The sequence below is a fragment of the Bidens hawaiensis genome, unplaced genomic scaffold (genome assembly GCF_021521415.1).
Source record: "Bidens hawaiensis isolate Kalapana, Puna unplaced genomic scaffold, B.hawaiensis_p1.1 tig00009190_1, whole genome shotgun sequence".
Lineage (NCBI taxonomy): Eukaryota > Viridiplantae > Streptophyta > Magnoliopsida > Asterales > Asteraceae > Bidens > Bidens hawaiensis.
Window position 1 is genome coordinate 873,765 of NW_027491677.1, and position 16,005 is coordinate 889,769.

Sequence of the window (16,005 nt, forward strand, 5' to 3'; positions counted from 1 at the left end):
TGCCCTGGATGAAGGCAGCGCGAACAAGATCTTCGTTAATATTACCCAGACTTAGCTTCTTTGAGTTGAAGCGAGTGATGAAGTCTAGCAAAGATTCATCTTCCTTTCGAATGCAATTGAGGATTGTCCATTGCTCTTCGGTATACTTTCTTTGTTGGCTGAAGTGTTGGCTAAACTTCTGTTGGAAGTCTGCCCAATCATAGATGTGGTGGACCGGTAGACGGTCAAACCACGCTCTGGCTGCTCCAACCAACGTCATCTGGAACATATAACACCACGTGGGTTCCGTCCAGTTGCTGACGGTTGCCCCCGCTATGAATCTGTTCAAATGATCGTCTGGGTCGGATATACCATCATAGGTGCCGATGTTGGACATCTGTTTGGCACTTCTTGGGGCGATTGCTTCCGCAATGTCCCTTGCAAACTTGGAGGTTCCCGCATTTGCAGCGGTTGGTCTGAAGGTTTTAGAGAAGTCACGTGGGTTTCCACCCGCGTTTTTTGGTTTGAAGGTTTCTCCAAAATTCCTTCTTGGTTGGAAGTCCGTTTCCTTACGCTTCCCTTTTGCCTTATGGCGAGGGTTTACGTCGGTGTCGGATTCCTCCGAATCAACGTCCAAGTACTCGCACTCATTGCTCATGTTGAGCTGTTGTCGAGTGCTTCCGAATTCGTCAGCCTGTTGGAGTGAACGTAAGCGTTCATCCAACTCAGCTTGGAATTCCCTTTGACGTTTCTCCGCCCACGGTTTAACTTGTTCGAGTGTTTGGCGGGGGAGCCTCGTCTGTTGTCTCTCCAACTGGGTATTGGTGAATCCCAGTGAAGGATTGTTTACTGCACTTGCCCCGGCTCGGGTAACCGGGGTAGTGTTCGTAAAATTTACTGCACTTGCCCCGGCTTGGGTAACCGGGGTAGTGTTCGTAAAATGTGTGTATTCGCCGGTGTTCCCCCCAGTAGCTGGGGTTGTGGTTACCGGGGTTTCTTGGTTACTCCCTGGCCTGGGGACCGGAGTAACGTTAACCATCTTTTCGGAGGTTTTGGAAAAAAACTGAGAATTAGTTATATCTTTTGTCCCACGGATGGCGCCAATGAAAAAACACTAATCGACCCCGGGCAGATTACGGATAATCTGGGGGTTAAATAGATGTTTCCCACGAGGGGTTAGGTCCGGCAAAGATGGTTCTTCTGATGACCTGCAAAACAGACACCGTGAGCTCGTCACTGAGAAGGGGGGGTACCTCCTTGTGACCACCCTCCGGCGTGAGAATCAGACTAGATTGCTCTTGAATATAAGTGTATATTAAGAGATTTCTAGAAAAGATAAGATGTGATAAGGTAATGTAACGTAATGTGATGTGTCCATACCATTTCAAGGTGTTGGAGTATTTATAGCCGAAGGTAGGTTTCCAAGCAGGTACAGCCGGCTGAATAGTATTCCTGTTCTGCCAACTGTGGGCTACGCACGTGCCATGCTGGTGGTTGGTGGGTAGGCAGCGGCTGATAGTGACCAGGCCGGCTGTGTACTATTCCTGTTCCACCAACTGCAGGCTATGCACGTCCTCCGACAGGTTGGTGAGTAGGCAGCGGCTGATAGTGACATACAGTACAAGAGCGTGCTGCTCGTCATACTGTTGTCAGTGAGCTGTCGTATCTTTGGTCAGATCTTTTGTCCATACCTCGTCAGGTACAGTACAAAAGATCCTCCAGTATCGTACGGACTGGCTCATTTGTGCGGGAGTGTTCCCGGCTTTGTGCGGGAGTGTTCCCGGCTTGCTCACTCCTTCTTCAGGTGACATTACTGAATTATTTAAGAGTTAAGTGCCTTGTGCGTGTAGCCTTGCTGCGCGGGTAGCCTTCCCTGATGGCTAGTATCCGTTGCTGCGGGAACAGGCGGAGTACGTCGACCATTGGGAAGCTTTTCCTGCGGGAACAGCTTGCGTACTGCGCGTAAGGACGTCACGTCTCTGAGCATGGTGGGTCCTGCGGATCCAGTTGGTTTCTGCGCAGACGTCTCCTCAAGGTGAGTCTTTCGAGTTTAGCCTTTGCGCAGACGTCCCTGTTGAAGGTGAGTCTTGCGGGTTCAACTGCGCAGACGTCCCTCTTTGAGGTGAGTCTTGCGGGTCCAACTGGGCTCTGCTGGGACCTACCTCTTCAATCCGTCTTTTTGTTCGTATATATATCGACGTTCTTATTTTTTTATATACAAATAAAAACTTGTTTATAACCCGATAATATTTGAAAAGTGATGATTATTAGCACATATGTTATGGGGCGTTAAGCATCGTGCATTAGGTGGTGCCAAAGGGCGTGATGGATCGAGGCCCGTTTAACTGACGGGATCGGCTGGTCAGATTTGATATTTGAAACGTTAGTAAATGTAAATCCCGTTGATAATAGTACAAAGGTGTATGTAAGCTTTATGGTGACAAAAGAATCAAGATACAATTAAACAGAACAAGTGGACAAGCAATACGAAGCTTCAAAAGGCTGATTATTATCTCTATCTCTACTATATATAATGCATGAGTGAATGATCTTTTAAATTTTAAGAGGTACAAACACTATTGCATAAGTTACAATCTTTAATGCATACAAATTTGAAAATGTATGGGTAATATGGTATTTTAGACATCATGTGCGGTTAGAATATTTAGTTTTGAAAATATTTACAATTATGATCCTTTAACTTCAACAAAACTTTGTTAATTTATAAAGTAGTTACAAATAAACCCCCTTAACTTTACTCATTTATTTGACATATTCATTTAAATTTTTTATTTCTTTTATATCTTTTAATATATTATGTTTTAAAAAAACCCGAATTTACCATTGCAACGTGAATTTTGTCGACGTTTCAATTTAAATTTTATTTTATTTTGAGGTGTTTATGATAATGTACAAGTCAATTAACCATAAGAGTACAACTCAAATATGCACTTATAAACCTCAAATATGATTACAAATTTAACCCCTCAATTATATTCAACTTTTGTAAGTTTAATTAATAATTATCCTACCACCCCCTTAAGTTTACCCATATATTCATCTATATTTTTTTTCTTTTATAACTTTGAATATATAAATTTTAATAAATTTCAACCTTACAATCACGACACATTTATTTTTGTTGACGTTCCGACGTTAGATTTATCAAATATATATGTGCATGGGATAAAATAAAATGAATTCGTGTCACTTTAAAAGAATAAATTTTGGTGAGTTTCGATCATTTTTTTTAAATATTTTTTTGTTGATTTTGGTCAACGATCAAGGACTTTGATAAGTCAAAACGCGTTCGAGTTATCACGGGTTGGCTATGGGTGGACATTAAATCTTTGGTTGTTATGAAGATTGCAAACACGAGTCTTGGGAAAGTTGATTTCAGGGTTGATCTGGATCTACGACGTAAGTAGTGGGGTTGTTGGACCCTTCCCTCCCCCCCCCCCCCGAAAAGTGAACCCTATGAGAAAAAAATTATTGATTCGTCACTGGTTGACGTGTGATACACACACACAATGAAGGTTATGAAACCATTTTCCCGAGTTTTATTGTCTACTATATTCTTACGAGAGGTACGCATATGTATTATTGTATTTTATGCTATCTCATTTAAAAGGTTTTTGAAAATTCAACTTATTTATATTTATTTACAGATGTCAACACAATGGCTAAACCTCACTCAGTTGGTCTAGAAAAAAAAGTACATTTGATTATATGTTTAAAAAGGAATATGTTTTTTAATCATTTGTTAATATTGATTTGTTATTTGTTATCTTTATGATATGATCATTACATGTCTTGTAACTACTAAAAACGTTTAAACATATTGTTATCGCCGCAGCATCGCGCGGGTTTACCGCTAGTTTTACTATAAGTATGTAAAGCAAAGAAAAAGCTGCTTCTTGCTCAATGTACAAATTCATATAATAATAATAATAATAATAATACACAACGTCGTGATTTAGTAACCAAACTAAATCAATGCGCTACCAACCTTCAACTTTATTACCAAACTTTAGTAACCAAGTTGTTTCCAAGCGGTAGCAACTCGCTACTTTATTTCAGTGTAACTTTAGCCAATGACATTACCCTTTTAACCCCACAAAAATGCAACCCCTTGATCTTGTTTGGGCATGCCTCAGATCAGAAATAGGTGATGCCTCTTCGAAATCCCTAATGGTACTAATGAAGTCATAATGGTTTCTCAATATCAAGTCACAATAGTTTGGGATAAGTGTTAAAATTATAAAGAATCATAAGTAAAATTATATTGTTAGACTTGTTCACAAAAGTTCATTATAATTAACAGCTAACGCAATAATGCTATTAAAAATTAGATAGAAAAAACATTACACAAAGAGGCCTAGGTTACATATGACAATATGACATTAATAGATATGTTAGGAAGTATAAAAAACGTACATTGCTAATAGCTTACTAATATTATATGTTTAGTGTTGTTATTTTATGTTTTCTAGATTACATGCGAAACATTCTAAATGCTTCATATATACTTTTCAGGATATTTTTTGGAGTTGTATCCTCTAAGATTGAGGTATCGTTTGCATACATCTCACCATCCCATTATCTCTATACTGTTATTAGTGGGATTTTATCGTAATATTGTATATAGTCGTTGGTTGTTTATATATATAAAAGACATGATATATACAAACTTGGAGGGCCTTTTATCAATTTATTGTAACTAAAGCATGTAGAATTAAAAGGAGAATCTTGTATAACTTAAAACATGACAAGTAATGACAAATGTTGTTGTCTTCTTTTATGGTACACAACTGAATCAATGAATTCTCAATCCAAATACTAAAACTAGTACACATAACACATTATTGCATTTCAAACACTCAAAGGTGGTGGTTTTCAAATCTTCAAATTTCAGCTTTGATGGCAGATGTAAGTAGCAGTAGACTGGTAGTTGCTTTTGCTCTCTTTATATGTGTCATCCTTTTCTTTGCACACTCACTAGGGTATCATGCCACACATCAAGTGGATAGTCCACCATCACCTAAAACGTCCACCGTTGCAACTAGCGGCTCCACCGTTGATCATGGGCAGTTTCTTGCTGATGTTCATGAGGTTCCTAGTGGTGCAAACCCGGATTCCAACAGGTGACTGACTCTAGTGAACTTTTTTTTTCTTTTTGAACAACGACGATGATCATCTAAGATATTCACCGACTATGGTGAATAGTAGGTAATTGTGTAATGCATGATGATGAACTTAATAGAAAGTGTTGGTTTTGTTTATTTTATGAATGTAGCAGAATCTTATGATTTATGGTGGTGTTTGGTGGTTAATTTAAACACCTACTTAATTATTACATTTGTTTGTTGAAGTAGATGACTATAATAGTATGTTTGGTTGTGATAATCTTTTAGTTATTTTAAAACAAAACTAGTTTCATGATTGCTAATGTTTATATATTTAAAGTTACATATTTATCTTTGGAGTAAAATATAGTAATGTTGAAACAAGTTTTTTTACGTTGTAAAATAATGAAACTATGGCTATTCGGTTTAAACTTTAAAATATATTATAAGTGACATATGAAGTATGATGTGAAAGTGGAAGGTGAAGAATTATTGGTGTGGAAGCCATGGATTTTAGTAATTGTCTTGCTTATACTAATTATGCTCTTCTCTAGTTACTTAAATAATTGAAGCACATCAATGTAGTTTATAAATTAACATACTGAAACTCTACCCAATTTTTCTATACTTTGTCACTTTATATGTTATCGTATTGTATGAATATTATTACACTTTACATGCCAATAAATGTTTTTAAAAACCGGGGTGTCTCTCTATCTTTACCGATAGATAGGTGTTTACCCTTATCTTACACTCCTCACACCCTACTAATAGTTTTTACTTGATACGTTATAAAATATCTACTTTATCATACATGTTGACGATAACATGAGCCGTCGTATGAACTGGGAACCAGTGCGCGCATTGGTTCGGTTTGCAAAGGTTGAATTTATAACCATGAATTAAACTAGGCCGAATTAGGCTCATTTCCATCCATCGGCCAAGCAGGCCTCATTTATTGTGGCCCAATTTATTTTAAGTCCATCTCAATACTCACATCACAGCCCAATAGCCCATAGTGTCGATTTCAGCCCAATTGTTTTTAATAATATAGAGTCATCATTTAACTTGCAATAATATAAAATGATAATAGTTTTAATAATACAAGTACGTTTATAAAAATTAGTTAAATGTGTAATAGCACGACCGGTAACAGGTTTGTATAGTTAAACCCAAATTTATTTGGATAATTACCCTCTCAATAAGCTGGTCCATCCATCTAACGGTCTACATAAATATAATCACAGGGTTAAAGTTAGTTTAATCATGCTGTAATTTAATATATTGGACTAATACCAAACATAAATAAAAATAAAGTATTATGTCAAAGATATTCTCGGTTGAAACATATTATATATCCAAAAGGAATATTCGGTGGTGACTCTAACGAATCTAAAGAGTAAAGACAAAGTGTAGGGTTGTAACAAGCACTATAACATATATAATGTTTAGTACCAAATTATATGTTCGGGTGTTCATTTAATTTCTAAGTAATTAAATAAAGATGAATACATAAGCAAACAAAAGTTTTAACTATGTTTGTTTGTTAAAAAAGCAACATACATATAACATACGTAATGACATAATTAAACGTGTACAAATGAATAAACTTATAAATAAACAAACACATACGTGACGAAAGGTAGCAACCCACGGGTGCAACACTCAAATGATGTGGCACCACTCAAAGAAAACTAAGTTGAACGGCACTTATTTCATGAGCCCCGTCTTTTGACCTTGTGGAAGAAGACTGTATCTTGCGCATTAAAAACTTGTAATAAGGTAAACTTTTAGAAAAATGATTTTGATGTTTTTAAATTAAAAAAAAACTCAATTTCTTTTATTATCATTCAGTTTTTTATTAGAAACTTGTGTATCATAAATTTGTACGTATTACTTTTATATTTTTGTATCATTTTATGTTTATTATGATTTTTCATTAAAAATAGTTTAGGGATGAGAGTGATAAATATATAATAATTCATTGTAAAAGTTTTAGGATGATATACCTTTTATTGACAAAAATGAGGTTTTGGTGCTCTCACAATTTTATAGTATTATAATAATATATTACATATTAATTACACACAAAGCATGTGTAAGTAAAATAATAAATTGTTTGGACAAAAAGAAGTAAAGAAGAATGCGTTACAAATTGACTACTTTATTTATTAACCATGAAATTTAACATATACTAAAGCATGTAATTTAAATAATTTTCAATTATTGCTTTCTAAAAAAGAACTCATATTTAATGTTGCTCTTTTTTGGTACAACATAAAGTATCGTGTTTTTACTCGCACGTTTGATGAGTTTCTTAGATTGTATATGTGTTTCATGAGCTATCATACCTCCTAACATTAACGTTACATGTTTAGTGAACAAATTTATGTATAAAACACCTTGAAATTTACATGCATTCCATAACGGGATACAAGGATACCAATAATAAAAAAGCGTTAGGCTCCTTCAAGATTTATATTACAAGATACATGGTATAAATAAGATTACCGTTCTTTCATTTTACACATAAGGTGTAAAAGTATACTTTTCGTGACGTTTCACTAAAACTAAACATGAAATAATTGTTTGCATGTTAACGTATATTACAACACTATACCCTCGACTGGCATTTTACAACATAAGACTTAAAGTTCAAGTATAGTCAGGGGTGGATCCAGCATTTTTTTTCCAGTGGGTTCACTGTCAGTTCGATTGTTAGGCTAGTTTCGACATTTTGGGTTGGTTAAGGTTTATCAAATAACAAAGATACGGATCAAATTGTTCGGGTCGATTAAGGTTTCTCACATGATAATGTCTACAAATCAAATTTTAAACATCACTAATTATCTAAATCAATTAACAAGTTTCAACATAACCATTCTTTCTATTTCTGATTTCAACTACTAAATAAAAATATTCGAATCAAAATATCAAATATACATGAAAAATATGAGTACGTGGACAAACTAGGAGTCGGTCAACATTGGCTCGATAAATATGGGTCGGGTAAAAAAAACATGTGACGATCAAAAATATTAAACCTTTAATTATAACTTGAAAACATGGTTATTAAATATAATAGAAAATTAAAGACTAAACAAATACATATTATACGTATTAACCTAAACATAGATTAACCTAAACAAACACAAAGGCTACTAGAAACAAACTATTTATAAAAAACAAACCAAGAGTAATTATATAAATTTTGGGTGTTGTTAAAAAAATATAATATAATTAAAGTTTAAAACACGAGTAAAAACTTAGAATTGCTTTGTCAAAGTGTGGTGGGAGGTCTTAGTGGGATAACAGCTTCAATAAGTCTCTCAATGTAACAACTCGGATCTTTTCATGTAAAGTTAAATACCAACACCAGACGCGTTATCGTATTCGGGTGATTTTAATCAACAACTCATTGCATTTATCAAACTAATATTATGTTACCAATATCATTTATTATATTAAACCAATTTTCTTGTATAACTTTGAGATATATATATTTCTACCCCTAAATAAGTTTTAACCTATTTTTATTCCTCATGTAAAGTACAAAGGCTAAACTGCAAATCCTTACCATTCTAATATTTTATAATCCCAACCCAGCAACCCGTAACCCGTATCTCGTATCCAACCAGTGACCCGTTTGTTTTCTTGGGGCTTAATCTTCGCTCTGAAGATGGAATTGATTATAACAAATCGTTGATAATGCATAGACAGCTCACACCGACAACCTAATTATAGATTATAATAAAAAACGATTTCGATTTCGATTTCGATTTCGTTATTATAGGAACCGTTATTACCTATATAGCAAAATACGACTTAGGGTTAACAAAACAACAATTAATCCGGTATGCCTTGCCTTATGGATCTCTCGAATCAAATCCATATGACGAATCATGTTATCAAGGTCTGCAGCTATGGTTCTCCGTCGTGTTTTGGCCGCGGCTGGGTGTTGCTCGTTCATCATTAATTGATCATCGTAACTGGTAATTAGTATATCTAACATGTTCGTTTATAATCACAAAGCAATAACCCTAACTCTAATTGATCATACAATAATTGGCTAATCAGATTGTAGATTTAGGGTTTATATTAATTTGGGGGGAATTAGAGAGTATAACATATAAATTTTGATTTCGGGATTGTAACCATCTAAACACACCAGCCCCGCCCCAGTGGCTGGTGTGTGGGTGATTAGTTCTGTGAACCGGCCAGGGGCGCGGGTTCGAGCCCCCTGGACGCGGTTTGGATATTTTTATTTTCTTTTTGTTCTTTTAATGTTTTGTATAGTTATTAAATTATTATTATTATTTTTAAACATAAAATAAACACATTTTATTAAACCGGCATCTTAAAGTTACGTCTTTTGTGAAAACCTCGTTAAAAGCTTTCGTTTACGTATCTATATATATAAATATATATATATATATATATATATATATATATATATATTATTCTTTAAACAAAAATTATATTCAACGTATTTTAAACGTATTAATTATATCTATTAAGTTAGATTTTTGTTAAAAGATTTAAACAAAATATTTATTTTAGATCTTAATACATATTATATTTATTTATTTATGCATAATTAATTATTTTCTCGTTCGGATAACTATATGTATGTCTCAAGTTATATTTATCAAATTATCTTATTTAATTTGTATACTTAGTTATTTTATTTAATTTAGATTTTATTATTTCAAGCACATCTTATATTAATTAAATTATTTAATTATTTAATTATATATTATATCGTGGGTAATAACTGGGGAATTCATAATTAATAAATAGCAATGACCGTAAAGGTTAATCGATCCATCAATAATTATCCTAATCTCAAATGTAACTCAACTCACATTAAAGATCTTAATACATTAAATCATGTTATATAGTTTTATAATTAATTCATATTACCCTTATCTAACTAGAAATCCTTGGCGGTATATCCCGAAGGTTTCATCTTTCTCACATCATCCTCATTTGTATTATGTTCCTCTAATCAAGTGAGTAATCACTCCCTTATTTTACTTGTTTTCAAATGTTTTGGGGACACTTGCGTACCATTTATCATATTATTTATCTTAGTATTTCTCAAACGCAAACTGTGATCTTTGTGTTGTGTATCAATTGAATGATTGCCTGTTACTTGCTATTTGCTTACTTGCTTACTTGAATCGCAGTCGGAGAGGTCCAACATAATCTCATTATAGTATGATCATACGACCGTCGTAGTGGCCAGAGTCCGATCGCATTGGCAATGGTTTCACCGACACCTCATTTTTGGTAACCAATGCCCATTCGCATGGCTGCGGTTTAGCCCTTTCTTTATGGTTGATTGTTTATGTATGTACTATGGTTTAATTGTTTATACTCACAGATAACAGTTTTGCCTATTTTTATTCACTTATATCATTATATATTATTACCATTTTTGTTTGTGTCAAAACTGGTGATCTACTCACTCAACATGTGTTGTTGACAAACATATATTTTGTACGCATTTGCAGGTTATAGATTTGGATTGCTTATCGAAGTGAAGCTCACATAGAGATGACCTTAGGATAAAACATATACAAGAATAGTTGGTTTTGTATTTGTAATTTTCTTTATTTTTGTTGTATATGAATGTTGTTTGATAATAAATAAATTAATTAGATATTGTCGCTTTATAATTTCATGATAGTAACCTTGTGAGCTGTGACAATCAGTTACGCCCCGACATTTCCGCCGTAAGTTGGGGTGTGACACTCAAGCTGGGTAAAAGAAAATGAAGAAACGGTTAAAGGAGGTATCGAACCCAAGCAAGCTCCAACAAATACAAATAGAAAAGGGAGCTGTTTACCACTAGACCAAAGCTGCAATTTGACAATGGGTTCACTTACAATTTATATATGAGTTCACTTTCATATATCATATAGGCGTTTAATATAAAATCCGAAACTCAGTGGGTTCCCGTGAACCCGCAGCTATGTATGTAGGTCCACCCATGAGTATAGTGATTAAGCTGATGTATGGGTGCTCATTCAAATACGATTATAAAAAACCATGTACATTAGCTGAAAATAAAAGTGTGTTAATACATTTTGCTCTTTAAACATGTAGTAATTTGTCTTGATGATATAACAAAATGTTTTCAAAATTTGTGTATATAAATTCAAAGTTATTTAATATCAGTTTAGACTTAGGGTGCGAACGAGTCGAGCTCAAGCTTGGCTCGTTTTAACTTATGAGAGCTCGAGCTCGATTTGTTTACAGCTCTTTTACTAAAGCTCAACTTTAGTTCATGAGTCGATTTTCAACCTCATTTATTATTTACGAGTTGATTTATATACTTTATAATTATTTATATATAAAAATACTTAAAGGATTCTAACTTTCTAAGCATAGCTCAAGATTGTATACAGTGCCTAAAAAAACCCAAAGCTTGATTGTGTAGTGTGAAATTAATTTATAGAAGCCCAAAATATTTAAACTTAAACATACACAAGACTCGTTAAAACTTCACAAACCTAAACAATTTTTCCATACAGGACTTGAGCTCAAACTCAATAAGTGAATAAGGTTCATTTCAAGTTTTTATCGATCCAATCTTGAGTCACTTTGGCCGCAGTCTAAACACATAACTCACAAACTAAAAACTGTCCAAACCACTTCTCCTTATTTACATATATGTTTTGTTAGAAAAAGTCAAGTCGTTTTTTAACGGTAAACAAACATAAAATTGCCTAGATACATCGTATGCAGTGACACAATACACCAGCTGACCCAATCCATTCGTACAGAGCCATTAAACACCTCAAAAGCATCTTCAGCTTCGAAGAAAACACACCCGCCCGAAAATACCACGTTCGTATAAAAAGTCTTTAAAATGATATAAAATTATTGTTATTCTCCGATTCCAATAATAAATAATAAATATAATAATAATAATAATAATAATCTCTCCATTCTCATTCTCATTCTCATTCAACAGCAGAGCCAACGGCTCCTCTAAACTCTACTCTTCGCTCCAACCAACTCACTCACGCGCCGTCGTCTCGTCACCGGAAAACCACCAACTCCGAGCAAACAATGGGCAAGTACATCATCAGAAGGAACTGGAAGTCCAAGACCAAGTTAATTGAACCACCTGGCGTTCTTACTCGTGCTAAAACCCTAGCTCTTCGTAAATCAGCCGTTTCATCAGCTGGCTCTTACATTCAGCTTCGTAGCCGTCGGCTCGTCAAGCCAATTTCACCAAGGAAGAAACGAAAGAAGAGCTGTGGTAATAATAATAATAAATTAAACCCTAGAAAATTACGAGTGGTTAATTCGTCAACGTTGAAGGTTGACTCTGTGAATTCTGAAGGTTCAATTGGGGAAAACACACTGGAGATTGAAGCCAGAGGAAGGTATTATAAAAAAATAAATAATCTTTTTGGAAAAAAAAATCATTTTTAAATGTAATATTATTTTTCTTCCTTAATTGAATTTCATGAATTAGGGTTTTTATTTTTATTTGTTGATTAGAGGAAGGTATATTTTTCCTGAAAATTCATTTTGATTAGTGTGAAATTAATATTATTATTATTTTTGAGAATATTATTATTTTCTTCTTTAGTTGAAATTATATGAATTAGGAGGAAGGTGTTAAAAAAAATAAAGCTTTTTGAAAAATTCATTTTGATTAGTTTGAATTTAATATAATTGTTTTTTAAGAAAATATAATTATTTTCTTCCTTACTGAAATTATATGAATTAGGAGGAAGGTGTTAAAAAATTAATCTTTTTGAAAAATTCATTTTGATTAGTTTGAATTTAATATAATTGTTTTTTAAAAAATATAATATTTTCTTCCTTAACTGAAATTATATGAATTAGTTTTTTCCCCTAAAGTTTGTTAATAAGAGGAAGGTATATTTTTCCTGAAAATTCATTTTGATTAGTGTGAAATTAATATATATTTTTTAAAATATTATTCTTATTAATTGAAGTTATATGAATTAGTGTTTTTTTAATTTATTTTTGCTTCTCTGAAGTTTGTTAATAATAAGAGGCAGGTGGGGCTTCCTTGTTTTTCCAAATCTTCTGCCAGATTGCAGATCTTTAATCAGTTTTCTTCTCCATGCCCCAAGGGAGTTTCTTTAATCATAAAAAGAAAATAAAAAATATATATATTATTTAATTTAATTTTATTACTGACAATCCTGAAGTATTTCTTTTGTTCAATGGGAATGCATAAATTAGGCTTTCTTGATCAAAATATATCATGTTTATGTAGTAAAGTCATTTATAAAAGGGCTTTTCAGTTTCCTGTCACACTATGCTTGTTTGCCAGAGACTGTTTTAAGGAAAAGAAAGTGAAGTAATTAAAAATTATCCTTTTTTTTCTTTATTATTTTTCCTTCCCATGTTTGGAAAAGCTTCTGTTTTCTTGGTATATCAACTCTGCTTTCTGTGTTCATTGAGTGCTTCAATTATTACTCCATAATTCAGATACTCAGCATGAATTTAGGGGTTACAAGTTTCTGTATTTTCTGATTTTTTACTGTTCCTCTGTGAGCTTTTAAAGTTATGGAAGCATCTTTCTTGATACATGAAGTTAATGTTGAATAATATGATCTTTGAGTGTTTAATGTTTACTTATGCTGATTAAAAAAAAGTCATGTTAGGATTGCATGCAGCATCAATTAAAGAAAATAATCTTGATTTACATTACGTTATCGCCATTGAACCTTCAAATTTGTCTATTTGCTTTACTTGTGGTTGTTTGTGCGTCTTTAATTGTCTTGTGAAAATTACGGTCTGTCTTACATTGAAAACTTATTATGTGCATGTACTAGCACTTTTATAATTTATGAATTCTCGTTTATTATTTTGACTCTATTCATTGGTGTCTTCTTTAATATTATAGCTTTGTGATTATGGCTTCGATGGTTTATTGCACTGTTAAATTGTTTATATCATTTGATCTAGTGGATGTTTTTACTGGGGTCTCTGTAATGTTTACAAAAACCTCTTTGGAAATTGTTGTTTTCAGAATTTTATTCTTTTCTTGTGATATTTGTTTGTCTCTAAAGAAGAAAACATTGTACCAACTATTTGAGCTTGGATTGTTATTGTCTGCATGCACTATTCTTGTTTTGTATGATTACATGTTAAAATTAACTTTGTCTTCAAATGTTCTACCTTCTGACTATCTGTTTTAAGTCAAACAATACAAGGCTTGTAGGTGGATTGACTCAGCAAGTTACCATTTTTCTTTTTCTTTTGGAATTGTAATTTCATGATTAAGAAATAAATTTAATTACCCTTTTTAGCTATTTGTTCATTGAACTCCTTAAATGACTACTAGTATTTGTGGGATGACTATATTATTTAAAACTTGGCTGCATTTTGATAAACAGGACTACTCGGGAGACCACACCCTGCAGGTTGATTCGAAATCCCGATAATATCAATACTCCAGGTTCTTCAACTAAGTCAACAACAAAATCAACGAGACCTACTGAAATCGATTACAGAGTACTAAACACAACACCGAAGCCCATCCCGTCAACTAGTGAGGTGGATGAGTTTTTCATGGGCCCAGAAAAGCAGCAGCAACAACTCTTTATTGAAAAGTATATGTTTATTTCTTGTTAGAGTTGGCAAAATGGGTTTGGATGGATTGGGTAATGGGTAAAAAACTCAAAAATGGGTTGGGATAAAAGATAATTTTGTCTTGATGGAGTCATTATGTGGGTTTACTGTAAAAGTTTTTGTCTTATTTGTTATCATCTAAAAAGCCATCTTTAAAGGACTCGAGTATGTAAAAAGACGCATAGGGACACAAAAAGTATACGTTACGCAAAAAAAACTTTTTTTTGAGTCAACCCTTTTGACCCGTTAAGACTGAGATCGACCCATTATTTTTTATTTATTCCCATTTATTTTTTAGGTACAACTTTGATCCTGTGAATGACAAACCCCTTCGTGGGCGATATGAATGGATGAAACTTGATGCTACCAAGAAGTGTTAATTACCCGTTGTTCGGTTTCTGTTATTTAGTTGGACTCAAGATTAGCATAGTTGAAGATATGGGTAGGCGTAGATTTAGGTTTTAGTGTTTATGCAAGTGACGGTAGAGTAATTCTTAAACTCCCGTTTATTCTTGTTTCGTTTGTAAAGAAAAAAGCGTGACCCGTCTAAAACCCTAGTGCAGAATGGAGATTAGAAGGTCTGTAACATAAGAAAAAAGAGCTTCTAACAGTAACAAGGGTAGAAGAAGAAGCTGATGATGATGGTGGTGTGGTCTTTTTCAAAGGGGATCCAATGACTTTAGGATAATTTGTAGTCCTTTGTGATTGTCTATATTTTGTACTGATGGAAACTTTGATAGATCCTTTTATTTTTCTGATATAAATTGACCTTTCTTTTCAATCTTTTATCATGTTATGGTAGATTTGTATCATTAAATGCATGTGGTTACAAGAACACAAAACACAATGAATCTTTGTTTCAAAAATGGACATGATGGTGCCAATTGTGTACAGTATTTCTGGCTATTTGTGACCTGCCTTGTCTTTTTAGCAGCTTATGAGAATTGGTAATGGTGGTGGGGTAGCTTTTTTGGTGGAGAAGAATCTTGTTTTCTCCATTATTGTCAGTCTGTACCTTTTCTTAATTGTTTTTGTTATCTATTCACTGGTTGCATGTTTGTTTGCATATATAGTACTTCATGTATGCAATTTTTTTTTTATGTTTTAATCACTTATATGAATCAAAAGTAGCATGCAGTATAATTACGCGGGTTCAAAACAGTTAAAAGTTACGGAACTGTCCAAACCGAAGCAAATTGATCAGTTTGAGATCAGTTCGTGGTTTGGTTTTCACGGTTTGACGTTTTAATGGTTTGGCTTGGTTTGAAAG

The 16,005-nt window shown here is 33.5% G+C and overlaps 1 protein-coding gene across 3 annotated transcripts; it reads left to right on the top strand.

Annotated features, from left to right (window-relative positions):
* Positions 1–12,161: 12,161 nt before the first annotated feature.
* On the top strand, positions 12,162–15,942 carry LOC143531482 (cyclin-dependent kinase inhibitor 4-like). Of its 3 annotated transcripts, none has more exons than XR_013135030.1 (4): positions 12,162–12,505; positions 14,501–14,716; positions 15,034–15,177; positions 15,265–15,942. XR_013135030.1 is itself a non-coding variant. In XM_077026770.1 (4 exons), exons 1-4 carry the CDS (start codon positions 12,186–12,188, stop codon positions 15,113–15,115), a joined length of 534 nt encoding a protein of 177 aa, XP_076882885.1. In that variant the 5' UTR covers positions 12,162–12,185; the 3' UTR covers positions 15,116–15,570. The 3 variants fall into 3 exon arrangements, 2 of the variants coding, with proteins under 2 accessions (XP_076882885.1, XP_076882884.1); XM_077026770.1 differs by having other exon boundaries at positions 12,162–12,378; positions 12,463–12,505; positions 15,034–15,570; XM_077026769.1 differs by having other exon boundaries at positions 15,034–15,570.
* The last annotated feature ends 63 nt before the right edge of the window (positions 15,943–16,005 follow it).

What these genes read in the sequence shown, in the direction of transcription:
- LOC143531482 (XM_077026769.1), top strand. Translation starts at nt 12,186, where the DNA reads ATGGGCAAGTACATCATCAGAAGGAACTGGAAGTCCAAGACCAAGTTA. An exon ending in GAGATTGAAGCCAGAGGAAG is followed by an intron (nt 12,506 to 14,500) that starts GTATTATAAAAA and finishes TTTGATAAACAG; the next exon opens with GACTACTCGGGAGACCACAC. An exon ending in CAACAACTCTTTATTGAAAA is followed by an intron (nt 14,717 to 15,033) that starts GTATATGTTTAT and finishes TTTATTTTTTAG; the next exon opens with GTACAACTTTGATCCTGTGA.